Source organism: Triticum aestivum, chromosome 6D (assembly GCF_018294505.1).
Source record: "Triticum aestivum cultivar Chinese Spring chromosome 6D, IWGSC CS RefSeq v2.1, whole genome shotgun sequence".
Classification (NCBI taxonomy): Eukaryota; Viridiplantae; Streptophyta; class Magnoliopsida; order Poales; family Poaceae; genus Triticum; species Triticum aestivum.
The window spans coordinates 478,101,649-478,121,884 of record NC_057811.1 but is presented as its reverse complement, the minus strand read 5'-3'; the positions used below and the strand labels follow the sequence as shown (position 1 = coordinate 478,121,884).

At 43.4% G+C, this 20,236-nt stretch overlaps 2 protein-coding genes, 1 long non-coding RNA gene and 1 other non-coding gene across 5 annotated transcripts; 1 reads left to right on the top strand and 3 right to left on the bottom strand.

Annotated features, from left to right (window-relative positions):
- The first annotated feature begins 231 nt into the window (after positions 1-231).
- On the top strand, positions 232-8,039 carry LOC123146123 (receptor-like serine/threonine-protein kinase ALE2). 2 transcript variants are annotated; one of them, XM_044565710.1, is made up of 8 exons: positions 232-507; positions 2,287-2,400; positions 2,489-2,566; positions 2,767-3,138; positions 3,224-3,481; positions 4,761-5,147; positions 6,312-6,552; positions 6,894-8,039. In XM_044565710.1, exons 1-8 carry the CDS (start codon positions 429-431, stop codon positions 7,582-7,584), a joined length of 2,220 nt encoding a protein of 739 aa, XP_044421645.1. In that variant the 5' UTR covers positions 232-428; the 3' UTR covers positions 7,585-8,039. The 2 variants fall into 2 exon arrangements, with proteins under 2 accessions (XP_044421645.1, XP_044421644.1); XM_044565709.1 differs by having other exon boundaries at positions 233-507; positions 2,764-3,138.
- A 1,602-nt stretch (positions 8,040-9,641) lies between these two features.
- LOC123142753 (uncharacterized) lies at positions 9,642-10,458 on the bottom strand. The gene is made up of 2 exons (XM_044561520.1): positions 10,338-10,458; positions 9,642-9,943 (listed from the first exon to the last, which is right to left on the bottom strand). The coding sequence occupies exons 1-2, from the start codon at positions 10,456-10,458 to the stop codon at positions 9,642-9,644; spliced, it is 423 nt and encodes a 140-aa protein (XP_044417455.1).
- Positions 10,459-11,069: 611 nt separating this feature from the next.
- Positions 11,070-11,141, bottom strand: TRNAW-CCA (transfer RNA tryptophan (anticodon CCA)). Its single transcript has one exon. It is a non-coding gene; the product is annotated as a tRNA-Trp (tRNA).
- Positions 11,142-18,063: 6,922 nt separating this feature from the next.
- Positions 18,064-19,606, bottom strand: LOC123142151 (uncharacterized). Its single transcript, XR_006470535.1, has 3 exons — positions 19,250-19,606; positions 18,335-19,083; positions 18,064-18,251 (listed from the first exon to the last, which is right to left on the bottom strand). It is a non-coding gene; the product is annotated as an uncharacterized lncRNA (long non-coding RNA).
- Positions 19,607-20,236: the final 630 nt, after the last annotated feature.

Below are 20,236 nucleotides of genomic sequence, written 5' to 3'. Positions count from 1 at the left end.
GCGGTAAAGCGAGCGCGCGGCACTCCTCGCCGGATGGATGGATGGATGGATTCGTAATCCATCTTCTCATCCCCCACTAACCCCGCTCGCGATTAGGATGAGCAGGCGGCAGCGGAGCGCATTAACTCCAGTAGGGAGGGAATTAACACCTTCCTTTCCTTTCCTTTCCTTCCGAGGTTAAGCAAAGAAACCAGCCGAGCCAGCCCACCCCAGCGGCCAAAATTTATTGCCTTCCCCCTCCCTTCCTCCCCCACCTCCTCCCCCGCTCCAGCGCCCCTCGCATCGCCTCTCGCTCCCTCGCTCGCCGCGGGCCTCGCCGAGACGAACCCTCCCGCCGACGCCGCGCCGCCCGATCCGGGAGCCGCCCAGATCCGCCTCGCGGGCGACGGCAATGGCGTAGCGCGCGCGCGCCGGGCACCCGGGACGCGATGGGCCGCCGCGGAGGGCTCCTCTTCCTCCTGCTGCGGCTGCTCCTGCTCCTCCCCGCCGCCGCCTCCGCGCTCCACGGTATGCTTGTCCACTCGCTTCCTTCCTTCCTTGCTCCGCTTGCTTGGTTTCGGACCGCGCTCCCGCTGGGTTGGGTTTGGTTTGGGGAGTTCGGGCGGGCGGGGCGGGGCGGGGCGGGGTTGGTGGCTCGCTCTGCTCCGCGGCCGCGCTTGTGTTGCGCGCTCCGAGTGGGTTGCGGTGGGGTGGGGTTTGGAGGGACGGAGGGCGTGGGGATGCTTGCGCCCGTGGCCGTGGGGGCGGCATTTTCGGTTCGAATTTCAGCTCCTCGACACTAGCCTGTGGAGTGGACAATGGACATAGCAGCAGCAGCAAGATGCGACGTTGCTGTCGCGTGCTCTGGGCGATTGGGGGAAGCTGGGAATTGGGGTTCGGGTGGGGTTCTGTCGGTCCATGCGTGAGCGCCGTGTATTATTATTAGGGGAATTCTGCTGTCTGACAGGGGGTATGCCCGACAGTATTATTTCTAGATTCTGCCATGATCGATGGTTTTGACTACCGGGGGAAGGATCCAGCAAGGTGTTGGCGAGCTGGGTACATGCGTCTGGAGCTCTGTGTACGGTCCGTTAGCTTGACATTGTTTTCTCATGCCTGAAAGTAACAGATGACATTGGCTTCCACTGCTTGTTCCTTATGGTAAGGAGGCATGGGACTTGTCGACAGTTTGTGCTCCCACTGCTGCTGGAGCACCACACTGGAGCTTGTACATACATTTTGGGGTTTAATTTGCGTTCGTGGCGCGCGTAAAGCAGCACAGGGGCGTGTCCATCTGCGTGATACAACCAGCCAAGATACCACGGCACAAAACCTTAAGGTAGAAACACGCGCCTATAAATAGTTCGAATCCGATCTGTAGTTTGGTGTCTTAATATTCAGCCAACACTTGCTTTGCTCGCAAGTAACGCTTGCCGGTCTTCTCTTAACGAAATCTGCGGTACTAGCTTTTATAGTTGTATTCTTCCATCCCGGTGAAGCTATCGACAAAAGCTGAGTGTAGTATGATGGCCCCTCTTGATTGGCAGCTATAAGTTGCACGGATACGGCAGGAAACCAGCGTATCAGGGGTTAGATACGCCTGAATACTCGAATACGTTCTGATACCCGCCAAAATGTAAACACGTTTGGGTACCAATTCAGTGTCATTCTCGGAGTTAATTACTAACACCGTTACTTTCTGGAATAGTTATTGCACTTGGTGTCTCTCATGCTCTTAGCTTGACCATGAAGCCTTTTTTTTGGCGATTACAAGGATGACGCACGCGTGAACACACACCAGTGACACCACCATACGCACACACCTCACCCACGCCAGTGCCTCCTAACCAACTGCTAGAATTTGAGTGAAATGCTAACTTTCACTCGAAACTCCAAAATGTGCATGACACAGCAGCAGCATGCGCTGAAAAGGCATTTCATGTTTTGTTTCCATGTATGAGGAATAAAAAGTGTCACTGTGATGTAAAATTTGGATAAATTGAGAACATACGCAGAATTCAAACATTTCCAGATGCAGAACAAAACTTCTAGAAAATGTCTTATTACCTTTCCAGTTCATATGCTCTTATTTTAGAAATAGAAACTGCCAACGGGCATTGCCTATATAGGTCGCAAATGCAAATGTACGATTGTACAGTGCGCCTGAGCTTCTTGAAGTAACCATTTGAAAGTGTATATGTTAATCTGAACATGATGCTAGCCATATGGTTGGTAGAAGTTTTTCTCTTATGAGATTTTTGCAATTCGTTTCTGTCAAATGTAAACTTATTACCATTCGTTCTCCAGCAAACATACAGCCTAGTCCATCGCCACATCCATCAAATCCCCCTGAAGCAAGAGTGTTTGGACCTCGAATTTCCCCGGCATTTTCTCCTGCGGAACTGTCTCCAAGATCTCCTGGTATGTAACCGTGACAATGTCAGTGCTAAAAGTTCATGCTTAAATTTCCCATAAACTATTAATTATTTAATATCTGCTATTCTTACAGGCATCGCTGTGCATTCACACAAACACCACAGACGCCGACACCATGCCCCTCCGCCATCCCTATCTCTCCCACCTGAAGGTTTGCCATTTATGTTTACAGTTTCATACTGCATCCTCGAGTTACTTCACCTAATCCCAGATATTATCCATCCCTCTGGACTATTCTTTTTAGTACTGCTGCTTTTGACATGCAGACTAATTGTTGATCTAAGTATAAGCTTGTTTGTTTTGTTGTAACTTTTTGTGTTGAATAGTTTTTTTTTTTGGTACCTTCAGCAGGTTGCTCTAGCACTGTTTGTACTGAGCCATTGAGTTCAACACCGATCGGTTCCCCCTGTGGCTGTGTGCTGCCCCTTAGTGTTATTGTTGACATTGCTGTAGCTCCATATTTACTATTCATGCACACAGCAGAATTGGAAGTTGAAGTTGCAGCTGGCACATTTCTTAAACAGAGTCAAGTGAAGATTATGGCTGCTATTCCAAGTGTCCAAGATGACCAGAAGACAAGAGTCACCTTTTATTTGGTGCCACTAAGAGAACATTTTGATCGCTATACTGCATCCCTAATATCGGATAGGTTCTGGAATAAAAAGGTTCAGATTAATTCATCTGTTTTTGGAGCTTACGAGGTTATAAATATTACCTATCCAGGTAAGAAACCTTTATGTGGAGTATTTGCTTCTTAGGTTATTTACTTGAATTTATGATTTAGATGCGCAATGTCATATCACTGCAGGGCTGGGACCTGCACCACCAGCTATGTCATCTCTTACGTCAGGTCCTCCAGGAAATGGAGAATATCCTATAACCGCAGATGTGCACCATCAGAAGAAGAAATTAGATAGCTGGATCATCGTGGTAGTTGCAGGGTCCTCTCTGGTACTAATCATGGGATGCATTGCGCTTATTATTTTAATAGTAAAATTGAAGAGATTTAAGCGCTTTCATGAAGCTGGGAACCCTGTGATCACCCCGTCAGTTAAAAGAAGACATGGTAAAATCGACAGCTTTTGTTGTCGTTAAGTATTGCTGTTACTACTTTTACCATTGTACTACATATGTTTTAAGACCTGATGGGCAATGTTAGAAACCTTTAATAGAGTTTTCTTGCTGGCTGTGCACAAACGATGTTTCAAGTATTTCCATGCTAGATGAAATGTACCTACTTACACCTGTTACCAAAGAGTGAAGAAAGCATTGTTCCTGAGTCATTTATTTTAGATTGTCTTCAAGATACAACCTTGATCATTTTTCTTACAACAATACACTAGTTAAAAGCATAAAAAACATGATACTATGTAAAATATCTATACTCCCATAATTATGCCGCCAATTGGTGGTGACGGTTTGTTCACCTTCGGGTTACATTACATGTTGGATTTGGCACAAATGGTTAGGAGCCTATATGAATATCTTGATATGACACAAATGGTAAAATTAAAGATATTCTTTTTTTCGCGGGGGAAATTAAAATATTCTTGAATATATAGTATAACTTCCCCACTATAGCAACACACGGACATTTGCTGGCTTTATACAAGAATCTGTTACGATCATCTTGAGAACAAAGTAGTGGGCGGTTGATTAGAGCCCCTGTTTTTGAGTCAAACAACTAGTCACGACTAGTCGATGAGTCGTAAAAAAATCAACTCAACAGCGTGTCGACTGGTCGATGAGTCACGACTAGTCGCAACTGCAGGGTCGACTATTCAAGAGTCGCTACCCTAGAATGACTCGTCGACTCGAAAACCATGGTTAGAGCACACACACCCGTGAGCTCACCCCACCCGCGTTTGAGGCGCAAGCTCCACAGGGTTCCTCATTTCTACATGACAGGTTACATTTAAGGGAGGGAACTTCTCCCTTTAACCACGTTAAGATCATCTTCATGTGGGCAATAGGGATATTTATAATATTTACTGGTGGGTAATATTTCCACTTGAATGATTCTATTGCCACATAGATATTGGTAATCAGAGTTACACTTATCGGCGAGGTAGAACAATTGGCCACTTCTGTTTATAAATTTGCCTGAATCCTAAAATTGGTAAAAATATATTTTAGTCTAGAGTTCTCATATGCTATGTGCCTATGTTCTGCATGGAAATAACCGTTTTTAATATTTATTAGTTACCACCTATAGTGAAAAAAGAACGTCACTTTGCATGCATGTCATATGAACTTTTAAAACCTATAATCCCCTGTTTCACAACAAAATTTGCTAGTAATGGCTGTTGTGCTAAGTTGCTAACAACCTAATGTGTGGTACACAGGTGGCAGATCTCAGTCAACTAGCTTGGTGAGCTCTGCCTCAGCGTCAATGCTCTCAACAGTGGCCACTTGTGCCGCATCGGTGAAGACATTTTCGCTTGCACAGCTTGAAAAGGCTACTGATGGTTTTAGTTCAAGAAGAGTTTTGGGTCAAGGTGGGTTTGGACGTGTTTATCACGGGACCATGGATGATGGAAACGAGATCGCTGTTAAAATGCTCACAAGAGAGGACAGGAGTGGTGACCGTGAGTTCATCGCGGAGGTGGAAATGCTCAGTCGATTGCACCATCGTAATCTCGTCAAATTGATTGGCATTTGCACTGAACGTGGAAAAAGGTGTCTTGTTTACGAGCTTATACGCAACGGAAGTGTGGAATCCCATCTTCATGGTATGTTCTAGTATTAGTAATACATGCTATGTTTGGTAAGTCTTAACTAGTGAAACCATGACAAGAAATTCGTATATATTAATGCATAGCAGCCAAAATGGAAATATTTAACCAAGTGTCCATTTTTCTCATAATACTACCTCCTTTCCGTTTTATTAGGCTTGCGCGTATCCCTAGATCGATAATTTGACCAACATAAGATGAGTTGTATAGTCCAAGAATTATACCATTAGAAAGTATACAATTTGAAGTTTCTAATGATATATTTTTTGTGATATATAACGTGTATTATGTTGGTCTACTTCTCAACCTAGAGATACACGCAGGCCTAATAAACCGGAAAGGAGGTAGTAGAATGACTAGACGAGTCTGGTCCAACAATTTCTTTTACCTAAGCTTAGATTGGCAGGACCAGCTGCTATTCTTGTTATAAGACTTCAAATTCAGAAAGTCGCTTTGGAGGACGGGCTCTAGGGAGAACTGTAAAGAGAAGTTCAAAAATATTAACTTTATAGCTCGACTACGTGTATATATAGATGTGTAGTATAGCTGTACTAAGTTTCATCAATATACATATTTGTATATGATACATATAAAAAGACAAATAAATGGGCTTATTTTTGTCTTTTTGGGTATTGTACATATAGATGTGTAGTATATATCTGTACTAAGTTTCTTATGTGTATATCTTATATAGATGTGTAGTATATCTGTACTATGTTTCTTTACGGAGGGAGTATTATCTATGGAAATTTACATATACACAGAGAACATCCATATCCATATGTACTCGTAGAAACAGTTTCAACTTTTTTTGGAACTTCAAAATACCATTTTCGTTTATTTCCAAATTCTGGGCTCCATGGAACCCGATGCCAAAAGGTCCAAAACGCTGCACTCTTAAGAATATTATCTTTTTTTTGAAAGATCAGAATATTATCTCATTAATTATATACAAGTAAAGAAAATTGCATGGATGAAACAGGATCAACTACCGTTACTAATCTAACATCTGAACTTTCTCCAGTGGCGTGTCTCAAAGAAAGCAGTGCGCCGTCTTAGAAAAAAAATTGACCTCATAATTATCACTGTCACATGTAAGCCTAGGATTAGGAGTGTGCACTCAGCATGACTCTGTGTTAATTTGATCCTTTGTATGTCCAGGTGCTGACAAGGATAAGGGCATGCTGAACTGGGATGTCAGGATGAAAATTGCTTTGGGTGCTGCTAGAGGCCTGGCGTACCTACATGAAGATTCAAACCCACATGTCATACACCGCGACTTCAAAGGTAGCAATATATTGCTGGAGGATGATTTCACTCCCAAGGTTACTGATTTTGGTTTAGCAAGGGAAGCAACCAATGGAATCAATCCCATTTCCACAAGGGTAATGGGGACTTTCGGGTAAGAAACTTCGCTTATGTCCAGCCCCTATAATATCGTCAATACACATTATTAATGAAAATAAATGATATATATACAGCACATTGGGTATTTTGTGATGCTGTGATCGAATGATTTTGTGTCTCTTTGTGATTAATACTGCCTTCCATACACATTTGTTGATATTGTAAGAATGTCTTCATGTCAAACAACAATAATGCTTGGTAGGGTCGTTCACGAATTACACTTCTCTAAAGCTATATGAATTTCGGTACATAAATTTGCTCAAGAGTAGCTTGTCTTAATTCCATTCTAATTATCCTTGGCTTTCAAAAGCTAAAATTTCTCTGTTGATCATGCAGGTATGTTGCTCCAGAGTATGCCATGACAGGGCATCTTCTTGTCAAGAGCGATGTCTACAGTTATGGGGTTGTCTTGCTGGAGCTTTTATCAGGAAGGAAGCCCGTAGGCATGTCGGACAACATGGATCCTGAGAACCTTGTGACTTGGGCTCGTCCTCTTCTAGGCAATAGAGAGGGCTTGGAGAGGCTGATCGACCCTTCTCTGAACGGCAACTACAATTTCGACAACGTAGCCAAAGTGGCGTCCATCGCTTCGGTGTGCGTTCACAGCGATCCGTCACAGAGGCCATTCATGGGTGAAGTAGTCCAGGCACTGAAGCTGATTTACAATGACGCAGAGGAGGCCGTCGGTGATTCCTACAGCCACAGGGAGTCATCATGTGACCCGGACGACGACCTCCCGGCGGGCTTCATCTTTGACAGTGGTAGCGGTAGCTGGTGGAACAGCGGGGCCTCCGGGTGCCTGGACTACCGGAACCCCTCGCCATTCATAAACATGGAGTACAGCTCCGGCCGAATAGAAGCGAGGCAGGAGCGCGAAGGTGACCCTTACTCAGTAGTGTCGACGGGCGGCCGTGTACAAAAACCAGCACCCCAGAGTAGATCAGCCCCTCTGCAAATCAGGAAGCTCTCCCCGTCTCACTGGTCAAGAGGCAGCTTCAGCGAGCATGGGCGGCGGCCTCGCCATTGATTTGATATAAACTAGCGTTAGACCAACTGTTAGCTTCGGTTTTTTAGACTTGATGAGACAGAGGCTAGGGGGAATGCCATTCGCTGATTCGCCCCCCGTCGATTCTTGCCTCTGGTCAGTGTACAGTTTTCCGACAGAGTCCCAGCCAGTGACTCTCTCTCTCTGGTAGTCTGATGATGTTTGTAATCTGCCTTGAGCTGCCCTGCTTCCCTAGAAGAAAGGGCGATGGGCCGGCGGCGTGGCTGGCAGGTGCCGTCTAATTTTTGGAAATCGCAGTAAGTTTGTCATGTGTCAGGTTTGTGTGATCTTGGTAGGGGGATTATTGCCAGAAATCTGGGCGATATCATTCGTGTTGTTGTATCGTGCGTGCCTTGCCGATGTACTGGACTGTTAAATGTTGATGAAGTGATCTTCCTCTCATTGGTGAGGTGAAAAAAAAAATAGTTTCCAGTTCAGTTGACTTCACTCTTGCTGTCGTTCTGTAGCTGTAGCCTGTAGGGTGTGTGCGGTGCGGTGGGTGGCTTATGGTTTTGTGTTTGCGTTCGAGTTTATGCAAGATACGCAACATCTGTTTCATAAGTTGGAAGCATAAATATCGCAGTAGAAATTTCACATGGAACGGCTCATATGTTGTGCATCTTTTAGAGAGAACGTTGGGGACGTTGGCATGCTATTTTCCGTTCTGCAGTCTTCTTTAGCAAACACACCATGTTCCGTAATTTTTTGTAGCATGTGGAAGGGCTTACATGTGTGTATCAAGATGGATGGAGAACATACGAAGACAGCACTGGGCCGGGCATCAAGACCATGCTAATCTAGATAGATAGAGAGGAATATAGCTTCGGTCACTCATTATGATTATATCCCTCGATGCTACTTAGTTAATAAAAAAATGCCTTTTATGGAAAAAAGATTTTTTTGATAGAGGGTGGATTTTATTGGCTCAAAATGGAGCATCAAGATGATACAAACACAGAGAGCACATACTCGGCCCCTTCACAGTTAGGATGCATACAATTGTCAATAACGCACTCACATAAAAAACGCGCCAACAACTAGCAAAGTCATATAAGAACAAAGCGATGTAGCCGAAGAAAAAAAGAAAAAGAAATCTAAAGTGATCATATCTGTGATCGACAAATTACAACAATGACAATATCTGGACCAATTATGTCATGGCACGACACGGACAACGAGACTCTTCAATAGCAACACCTTCAAGAAGGATCGACGCACAAGCGCCACCATCGAAAGCATGTGTGTATCAAGATGGATGGAGAACGTTCACATACAGCACTGGGCCGATAGAGAGGAATGTACAGTAGATCACTAGCTTTGTCATGAAGCGACTGCTAACGCAGCCGACGAAACGAAGCCAACGGAGGTTGTTCCATCGGCAGGCGTCGACATGGAATGAAATCAACGGAGTGACTGGCTAAAACAGGGTGGCCGTGCGTACGTAGTAGCCATTATTCCATTATTATACAGTATATATATATATATATATATCTGTAAAAGCATGCATACAGGAGCTAGCGACACTTCAAAAAATACAGCCTGATGAGATGATCTACGGAGCGTGCGTGCTAGCCCTGATTTGCCATATCACGTGGGGCGTATATAAACGCACATGCTTACGACTAGTAGTATAACAAAACGGGAAAGGTGTCCATGCAACCAGACCTTATTAATATTGCTTTACGTATATTACCTTCGTCTCAACATATCTGAACGAATGTAAGACAAGTAATTTAAGACGCGGCAGGGAATATATTGCTAGCGTGGGCGTACGCGCTAGCTAGTTACCGTGCGCCGTCCTTCTTCCTCGCCGAGTGCGCCCGCGCCGACATGGATCGATCGGCGAGACCTGCACCGTCTTTAGGCACGCACTTGCAGTATATTTTGAATGCAACGAGTTCACATTTCTGTACTGTGCCGTCCGGACACGGCCACCACGGCTCCCCTAGATCGTTGAGCACCTTTGTCACTTGGACTTGATCGGTAGGACCACCTGAGGCCATCCGTGAGTTAGTTTATCCACGTGGCACAATGGTTAGTTAAATGTTCCAATTAAGAATATTTTTTCTAACAATAACAATAGTGGCATATGTTTCATTAACTGAAGCACCTTTGTCGCCGGAGTTCCTTCGCGACAGCATCTGCTCACCGGCCTTCCTCGGCGAGCTCGTCGTCGCAGACATGGCTTGATCAGTGGGGCCAACACCTTTTTCACGCACGCAATCGCAATACCATTGGAACGCAATGACTTTGCATTTCAGCACCTTGCCATCCGGGCAAGTATAGAATGGATCCTCTATGCTGATCACCTTTGACGACCCGACTTGATCAACAGAATCACCTGAGATCTTCCATGCTTACAGTGAGTCCATCCGTGATAAGCAATAAACGGAGTAGAAATAGCATGTAGTCCCTCTGGCCCATAATGCAAGACATTTTTCGACATTAGTGGTGGTGCTCTGGCTCCAGGCCACCGCGGACGCCCGCCGCCTCTCCCCCGGCGGCGTGATCCGGCTTTCGAGCGATGGCAGAGGTTCGTGACTGACGCACGTGCCCGTGAACTACTGTTTGTTGCCACATAGTCCCTCTGGCCCATAAAGGTTCGTGACTGACGCACGTGCCCGTGAACTACTGTTTGTTGCCACATAGTCCCTCTGGCCCATAATGCCATTATGGGCCAGAGGGACTATGTGGCAACAAACAGTAATTCACGGGCACGTGCGTCAGTCACGAACCTCTGCCATCGCTCGAAAGCCGGATCACGCCGCCGGGGGAGAGGCGGCGGGCGTCCGCGGTGGCCTGGAGCCAGAGCACCACCACGATGGCCGTGGCAATGCACCTCTTGGTAGTGTACATGGCTGGCTCTCTCTATGATCTTCCCAGTCTTGCCTTGCACTCTCTCTCGAAGCGCCGGGCAGCATTTTATAGCCAGCAAGATCGGCCTCGCGGCACGTACTGGCTGCCAGGTAATCTGCCAGATAGATCAGTGTGTGGCTATGTATGACGTGCCAGTGTGAATATGTGAGACCTGGATATCCAGTGCCTTCCCGGCCTGGACGCGGGTGTGCACCGTGCCCCATTCTGATCCAGTATGTGTGCCTATGCTGGTAGGAAGATGCCCATGTCGTTTTGTGAGCTCTCGCAATTTTCACTTGTGAGTGTGATTCACGCCAGCCATGGGACCAGTGCCTATCACGCACGCATATGTTATGTACATACACAAACGTCCATGCTTACACCGAAGCTACTAGGCCATCGGAGACGATGCGCATAAACATATGGTGGAGAGACCAAACGTCACGAATTGCCCTCGCTACCGCCCGACGATTTGAGAACAATATGTACCCTGCTTTATTCAGTCCTGGGGTAATATCGACACTGCTTCTGCGTCTATATGATCTGAAATCTAGCAAATTAAGCATGAGAAACTACGCCAAAAAAAGAGACCGGATTAGGATCGGGGGTATTGAACCCGACGTGAATCGAACACGCAACCTTCTGATCTGGAGTCAGACGCGCTACCATTGCGCCACGGATCCGGTGTGCTCTTTCAAGCTAATCCGGCTACAAGACCGAGAGCACGGGTACCATATCACGTCAGGTGCCTTTCCAAATTACAGTTACTTCGAAGCTTAAATTACGGAGCTGGAGGATGTGGTCATGGTTCTCATGATTGGTTCAGCACGCCGGCAGTCCAGCAAAAGTGCAAAACACGGGAGATTTGACGGGAACGCGTGGAAAAACAGGGAGCTGAATGAACTGCGTAATTCCGGGAGCAGCAGCCAGTGGAGTGGAGGAGAGGGTTGTGTACATGCGTTTTTGCAAAGTTGTAGTTTCTGTCTCGTTTCGATGTCCTGCCCCTACAAGGTTACGTTGGGGACGGCGCCGGCCGGCTACATCCACGGCGACTCTCGACCGGGGCACTTCCTCATCGGCTCCCACCGCCCACCTCGCCAATGGGGGGGGGGGGGGGTGGTGGTGGTGGTGGGGGGACGCTCGCTTTACAGCGTATGTTAGATAGGCTGGGCCCAATTTCCCACTCGCCTATCGCCCGTCTCTAATTTTTGTTTCACTTCTAATTTTTGTCTTTTAGGTTTTCTCCATTCATAAAAGTTATTGTATTTTTGTTAGACTACGCAAATAATTTCATATTCTTGGTAAAGAACAGATCACAACAGATCACAACATTTCAAAATAATAACATGAAAACATCGAAAACTATTCGCGCATTTTTTCAAAAACTGTCATACCATATAAAAAAGGGATGTACCATTTTTAAAGTTGTTCACGACACTTAAAAATGTTGATAAAGATAGAAAATTTTGTTCAAGCAATTTTACAAAAATATTAATGACATATAAAAAATGCCCATGCACTAAAGTCAGACGATTTTAAAAAAATTCATGAATGAAAAAAGAAAAGAAGAAGAAAGAAAAAGTGCAAAAACAAGCAAACACGGAAAATAGATTGAAACAAAGAAAGGGAAGAAGAAATGAAAGTAAAAATACACAAGAAAATAATGAAATGAAAAGCCAAAAGAAAACTAAAAAGCCGATAAGAAAACAACAAAATAAAAAGAAAAACAAGAGATGGAAGGTTCCTAAAACCAGGCCCCTCTACCTTCATTGTTGGAGACACCTGTGGTTGTATACATTATTTTGATTAATTTTATCTATATAAAAACTATGAACACCACTACTGCTCGTAGTACGTTTGTTAATGACTCACATGGCAAAGGTCCGAGTTCATCTCGGCTCATTCACGAAATGATGACTCTGGGCCATGGAAATTCTTCATCGGCTCCCACCAACGGCCTCGCCAATGAGCGCGTTTGCAACATGTTGTGAGGCGCATTGGATGCTCGCTAGAGCTATATCACGCTTTACGTGAGATTGAGCAATCTCTCGCCTGAAGCGCGCGCTGTAACGGGCCAGCCTACTAGCTCTCGCTCGGAACAGAGAAATACGTAAAAAAATAGAGGGTTGTCTAAACAAAGATAAAAATAGAGGGAGAACCAGGGATCAAACCCAGGTCGCCTCCATACACAGCATGGCTGCTAGCCACTGGGACACTGCAGTGTTTGTGGAAACGTTGATGCCCCGAATATTTTGATGGAAAGGAGCTTGGATTTTCACTAATTGTCGACCCCCTTTTTGTTGTTCTTTCTTTACTTTTTTCACGGATTTGTTTCCTGTTTCTTTGTATGTTTTTACTGTTATTTCATTTCCTATTTCCTTTTTTCATTGGCTTTCTTTGTTTCTTTCTCCGTGTTCACTTTTTTTTCTTTTCTTCATTTTTTATCTCTTTCTCATTATTCATTGGGTTTCTTTGTTTCTTTATTGATTTTCATTGTTTCCATTCATTTTTGCATTGGTTCTTTAGTTTTCATTTTCTTTGTTTTGTTTTTATTTGTTTTTATTGGGTGTCTTTGTTTTTCCATATTTTTGTCTTCATTTTTCTTCAGATTCATTTGTTTCTTTATTCGTTCAATATTTTTTGTTTTCTCTGCAGTTTTCACTGTTTTTCTATACACCTTTTAGGTATATATCTAACACATTTTTCAAATACATGTTTAATTTTTTTGACTACATCATCATAATTTCTTCTATACTCATTTTTTAAACATTTTTCAAATCCTTCATTAACATGTTTCAAATACAACCCTAACATTTTTTAATACATTGTCAATATGTAATATTTTTTTAAATGCTTGATTACATTTTTAAAATAAAAGATTAATTTTTTTAATACATGGTCAATATTTTTTCTATACACATTTAATATTTCCCAGTTCTTGATTAACATTTTTCAAATATGTGTTCAACATTTTTTCAAATGCTTGATTAATTTTTTTATATAAAAGATCATTCATTTTCTTCATTTCTTTAATACAGGGTAACATTTTTTATATACATTTAACATTTTTCAAATGCTTTTGTTTCAAGTACTTGTTCATCATTTTTCAAATGCCTAATTAACATTTTTATATCTATGATCATACATTTCAACATTTTTTCCTACATAATCAAGTTTTTTTATATATACATTTAACATTTTTTAAATATTTGATTTACGTTTTCCAAATACTTGTCGAACGTTTTTTAAATGCTTTCATTAATATTTGTTAAATACATTATCAAATATTTCGTATACATGATAAACATTTTATCTATATGTATTTAACATTTTTGAAATGCTAGGTAAAGATTTTTTAAATGTTTTTTTGTAATATTTATTCAAAATATTTTAAATTATAAACAAAAAGAAAGCAAAACCCCATAAAAAAAGTAAAAAAAGAGAAAGAAAAATGAGGCTGTGGTATCCGCCAATCTGGGCCGGCTCATCTCGCTCTCCCTCTTCAGCCAGGCGACTCCTATTTGGCACACAGGTCGCCCACGAGCGACCTGGCGCGTACCCTCCTCACACGCTGGTTGTTCGTATAGGTCGCCCCAATTCCGTTTTCTCCCCTTCTTTTCCTTTTTCCTTTTTCAATTTCTTTATTTTTTATGTTTATTTTTCTTCTTCCTTTTGTTTTTACATTTTTTCTGTCCTTGTTTAATTTGCGAACATCTTTTAGATTCCTGAACATCTTTTGAAGTCCAAAACATTGTTTGAGATTTTGAACATTTCGCAAATATATGAACATTTATTGAAAATACAAACATTTTTTAAATTCACATACATTTTTTACAAATTCGTGAACATTCTCTTAAGTAGTAAATATTTCGAATCACGTACATTATTTTGAAATCGTGAATTTTTTTGAAAAATGAACATTTTTTAAATTCATAAAGAATATTTCAAAACCGTGAATATTTTTTAAATTGATGAACATTTCTATTTAATCGTGAACCATTTTTGAAATCACAAACATTTTTTAAAATCATGATTTTTTAATTCATTAACAATTTTTTTATTTAACATTTTTGAGAAAATTGTGAACATTCTTTTAAACCGTGAACAGTTTTTTGAAATTGTGAACATTTTGATATCCCGAAATATTGGAAAAAACACGAAAAACAAAAGTAAAAAAGAAAAAAAAGGGAGCCCTAAGTTCCCTCTCCTCTAGCGCTCGTCTCTGGACCAACCAACACCCACAGCGCACATATAAACGTTTTATTTTTTATTTTTTCCACCTTGATCTAGTTATTTATTTATTTGTCTTACCTATTCGTACATTTGTATGAAAATGTTGTAGCATTTTTCTTAAATTACGAAAATGTCGATGAAATTAAAAAAAAATGCTCGTACCATTTGAGAGAAAATGGTTCATGATATTTAAAAATAATGTTTATAAAAGATATTTTTTCCGGGCAGTTAAAAAAAGTCCATACTATTTTTTAAAATTTCTCACAACACGTATTAAAAGTTCATGAATAATTAACATTTTGTTCATACAATTTTAGAAAAAAAATATTCAGGACATATTTTATTTCGTACACTAAAACTGGGCATATTAGAAAATTTCATGAATAAAGAAAGATCGGAGGAAGAAAGAAGAAATGAAAAAATATGAAAAAATAATCAGGAAAGGAAAAAAGAAAATAGAACAACAAAAAATGAAATAAAAATGAACAAGAAAAAGGAGGAAATGAAAAATCAAAAGGAAACTAGAATGCCCGATATAAAACATAGAAAAAAGCAAAAGATAAAAAGGCCTGATGTTGGGCCAGCCCAGTCATCATATAGACGTAAGCGAGTGATCTATCCGACTCACAACATGTGAGACATTGGGGATGCAACAGGAGGAGGCAATGGTGCCATAGTCCGAGAGATTAATGCATGGAGGAGTGAGTTTATTTCCAGTAAATTTTGTTTCGAAAGTAGAAAGAGCAATTTTCAAGGAGAAGGCCAATTTGGCTCCCGGGCTCAGCTGCACCCGCTTCGACGAAACAAAATCAAAACAAATAGTAGAAAACTTCATCAAATTCCCATTTTTTTGTGTGGTAGATAATTTGGTGCGTGAGGTTCGGTGCAAATTTCAACTCGTTTGGACATTTGAGCAGCTCTCTGTAAAAAGACAAAATCGGGGTCTGTAAAAAAGTTATTGTTCACGAACTGTTTTGACCCGATTGTCGTTTTTGCCGAGAGTTGTTCAGATATCCAAATGAGTTGAAATTTGGAGCGGACCTCACGCATCTAATTATCTACCACATAAAAAAATTGATTTTTTTTGAAATTTTCTAGTATTTGTTTCGAATTTTTTTTCTAAGCGGGAGCATCTGAGCCCAGGCTCAGATGCGGATTTTCGATTTTGAAGCTCATAGTTTAGCTAGAACAACTTTATCTCTAGCAATAGGCCAGCATATTTGGTTTGGCGTTCCACACGATCTTGTAATGATACCCAGTAACATTCAAGTTGAGTAAAGTGGAATGTTGTTATCCCAAAAAAGGTGAGATATATCAGTTGTGCCGTCGAGTGGTCACCGTTGGTATCATGTTTTTTTTTCAGAATTTTTTTAAACATCAAAATTTAAGTTTTTAAACATGGTATCATGTGATATCTTCCCGTATTTGTATATTTTAATATACATGCCAAATAGGCATTAAATGCACTAGGTAGTGCAAACTGCACAGGTTGACGACGAGTACCTATACTAATTAGAGACTTTTAAAAAATTCCTACGTCAATTACAAAATAAGAGTTAATTAGAAAATATGAGCCGTCTATCTTATGGGACCAAGGTTTATAACGGCCGAGATTAACTCACTTGGAAAACTCCCTTCACTCAAGCCTGCTCGAAAAATAAAAGGTTTATTGACCTGTTTGTTTTCTCGTGGCTATTATCTTGTCGCTGTTTCTTCTCCACAGGATTATCCTTTTACCCTCAAGCATGTTCTCTCTCATCTCTCCTACCACAATGTTTCTACACGTCCTTGTATCAACACGACACTAAAATCAATCAATCACCCCTCCCCCGTCCCACTGCTACCGGAGGGGGCAGCGGCGAAGCCGTGCATGCCCTGGGAGGGTGGCGGCCGGGTGTTCCCTTTTCTTTTGGTTCTCCCGGTGGCTTAGGGCGGATCTTGTGGCGGCTGGTGGTTCCGGCGGTGCGACGGTCCGACGCTGCGTGGCTCGTGCGGCTCACGGGGAGGCGCCCTTCTCGACGGCTGGGCCGGCGCTGGGTGGCTGCCGCGTGGAGTCGGCTTGATTTGGGCTGCTGTCAGGTCCAGGCGCGTCGCCCCTGGCTGTGGTGCGGCGCGTGGCTTGCCCTGCTCCGGTTGCGCGTTGGTGGCGCCTTGCCTTGTTCCGAGCGGCCTGTCCCGGGTCCTGTTGGCAATGTAGCAGGGTGGTTGGAGGAGGTTGTGGCAAAGGTAGAGGTGGGTCGGCGTGGACAGTAGCGCGTGGTGCCACCAGGTCCAGCGTGGATAGCTTCGGCTCTGCCCCGGCCTGCCTGGTATGTTGTTGTCGTCCTCCGGCGAGGTGGAGGTGGTGTGGGCTCGATCCGATCTGGGTGGGTCTGACCGGCTTGGTGATGGAGGCTACTGTGATGCGAACTGCTACTCTTCCTGTTGCGGTGGTTGACCTGCTCGAGCGACTCCGGTGGGCGCTGGGTTCCACGATCCATGTCGCGAAGAGGCTGACAAATGTGACGCCCGTGGGCGTCGTTCCCTCTCTGGAAGCGTTGTTTTGGCCCTGATCTGACTCCCTTCCTCGAGCTCAGTGGAAACCTTTGGTCCGGCCTCTGGACTACAAGGCGGTGGCGGCGTCATAGCGTCATTCCGTTCTTGAAGGCACCGTCTTGTTGCTCGAGGAGTCCCGATGGTGCGGCTTGAGTCATGGTCGGCCGTTACTCTGGGCATGGGCCTCCTGGGCGCATGTACGCCATCGGGACGCTCTCTCGATGACACTCTCCCTAGGTCCGCTCATGCCCTACCGTTCACTTGCCGACTCCTTGACGCAAATGGGTGGCGGTACGTTGCTTTGTGTTGGCTTTGAGTTTTGGCCTTGTTGTAGAGGTCTCGACGTTGGTTGTGACGCGGCTTGGTTGTGTTGTAGCTTGCCTCATCACCATTGGCATGAGGTTGGACTAGGTAGCATGTATCATAGTAGGTAGGGTGTGTGTGTGCAGTGGCGAATCTAGAGAAAAAACGGAGGGTGGGCTCAAAGTTTAAGCCGAGAAAAATCGAATGCTCTTTTGAAGAAAAAGCTGCTTATCTCCTAGTCCTTTTGTACAAATAAACTGAAACTTTCCCAGATTAATACTGGAAACACGTACTATATACTAGAATTTTTCTGGATTTTTTAGAAAATATCAAATTTTGAACCAAATTTTGAATCAGCTGACTAAAATGGCCATTATCTCCTAATCCTCTTGGCCAAATAAGCTCAAAATTTCCCAGCCTACTACTGGAAGCATGTAGTATTTACTGATTTTTTTCTGGAATTTTGAAAGAAAAATGGTTTTACCAATTTATAGAGACAATATGTGCCAAACAGTGCTCAAATGGACATGATTCTCAAGACAAATACTAGTAGCATGATTGACCAACAGCAAAGTTTCATACAATCTGCACACCAATACAACAAGTACTAGAGAATCAACCAAAATAAGGCAAAGACAAGATACTGGTGTTGCTTCTTACTAACAATATTGTAGTTGTAGAACTCCTCCACACCAAAATGCAAGTGACAAACTGCAAGCCATCTGTCCAAATTGGCACAAATGTTAGTGATATGGTAAAGTACCCTCAACTAACTATCGACACTAGTACTAAAACAGAGATATACCTCTAAGAAATAACATCATACTCAGGAGGCAAATGTCCTTTGCGATTTTTCTTTTTCTGAAATCGTATCATAATTTGATCATCTGGAATACTTTTGAATATCCTTTTCTCACAGTAGCATACCATTAAATCATTGAGCCAATCATCTGATATCTTATTGCGCAAATCGGTTTTGATGACCTTCATTGCTGAAAATATTCGCTCGACCGACGAAGTTGCAACTGATGGGCAAAACAGTGAACATAGAAAGCATATGGACTCTCATCACGAATTAGCTTTTGCAAACCATTGAATTCTCCTCTCATGTTTGAAGCCCCATCATAACCCTGTCCACGTAGCCTATTAATAGACAAGCCATGGTACTTTAAGACATGAAACAATGCTTCTTTAATTCCGGTAGATGTGCAATCTGTGATGTGCTTAATAGCAAGAAATCTCTCCTGAAGCTCTCCATTATCATCCAAAAATCTGCACATTGTGTTGGTGGTGCTGGTTGGTTTGTGCTCTCATCGGTTGGGGGATTGGTTCTCTCATTTGAAGTGGGATTGGTGCTCTCATCAACCGAGGGATTAGTTCTCTCATCAACCGAGGGATTAGTGCTCTCATTTGTTGGATCATCGGGGATTATGTTCTCTATGAGGGTAGGCTGAACAATAACATTAATTGGGGCAACATTGGATTCAGGAATAATAGGAAGTGTATTTGAACTACTTGCAAACCAACTATGCAGAGTCCTCTTTCTCTTCATTTCTATAAAAAAATAAACAAGGACATAAATTAGTTCATGAATTAATTGTTACTAGAACCAGTACTGACTAGAACCAAACTACGTACTGACTAGAATTAACTAAACTAGCAACTGCTATCAACTAAACTAAGAAGAATCAAACAGAGTCAGACAGAGACAACAGACAACCTATTTCGAACTGCTCTGGACTGGTGTCCGGCGTCCGGCGACATACAGAGAGCCCTGCAGAGAGGCGTCCGGCGTCCAGTGGGGAGTCGGCGGATCCGGCGACCTGCAGAGAGCCCTAGGCGTCGTGGGCGACGAGCTCCCCGGCAGGCGCAGCCCGGCTCCCCCCGTGGCCCCGTCCCTCGTGCAGGCTCGGGCGCTCGGCTGATGACGGCGTCCGGCGGGGAGGCGGCGCTCGGCGAGGGCGCAGCAACGGCGAGGAGGCGGGGAGGCGGCGCCGGACTAGGAGGTGGCGTTTGGCGGCCGGCGGCTAGGTTATTGGGTGGCCGCTGCTCGTGCGCCTGATGTGCTTCGTGCGGGAGGCTGGGTTAGTCACCGATTCTTAGATGGGCTGCCTGCTGGACCGTTTTTTCTGGGCTGGGCCTAAGAAATATTTTGAAGCCTAGTAGTAAAAAAAAATTCCGCGAATTTGGAGGGTAGGCTCAAGCCTATCGAAGCCTGCCTGGTGAACTCGCCACTGTGTGTGTGGTGTGTGTGGCGTCTAATTCTTATGATTAGCATTGTAATGGTCAAAATGCCTTGTATCCGGCTACTTTGCTGCTCCTTCTTTAATGTGATGATACACATGCTTGTGCATATTCGAGAAAAAAAAAGCATGATATATCGCGGTGGAAATTATATCCGGCAGCTGTGCAACCTTAGAAGTATGAACTATTTGTCCTCGATTATTTGTGTCACAACTGCAAGGTGGGATTTGTCTCACGGCTGGAAAAGGTGGAGAAGTCGCATGTTCCTGTCCGTGGTCTCTATGCCCGGGTTGATTTCCTCCTCAGCTGCAGTGGGCGGTGGGCAATGTTTGCTCCATCTCTTCTCTTTCCAATAATGTTCTCGTGTTTCTCAACCAATATTTACTGATTATGTTTCGACTCTTATTTGAAAAAGATAAGCTAATTTGAGTCGGTTTTGCTAAATCTCTGGTACCTGAAATTT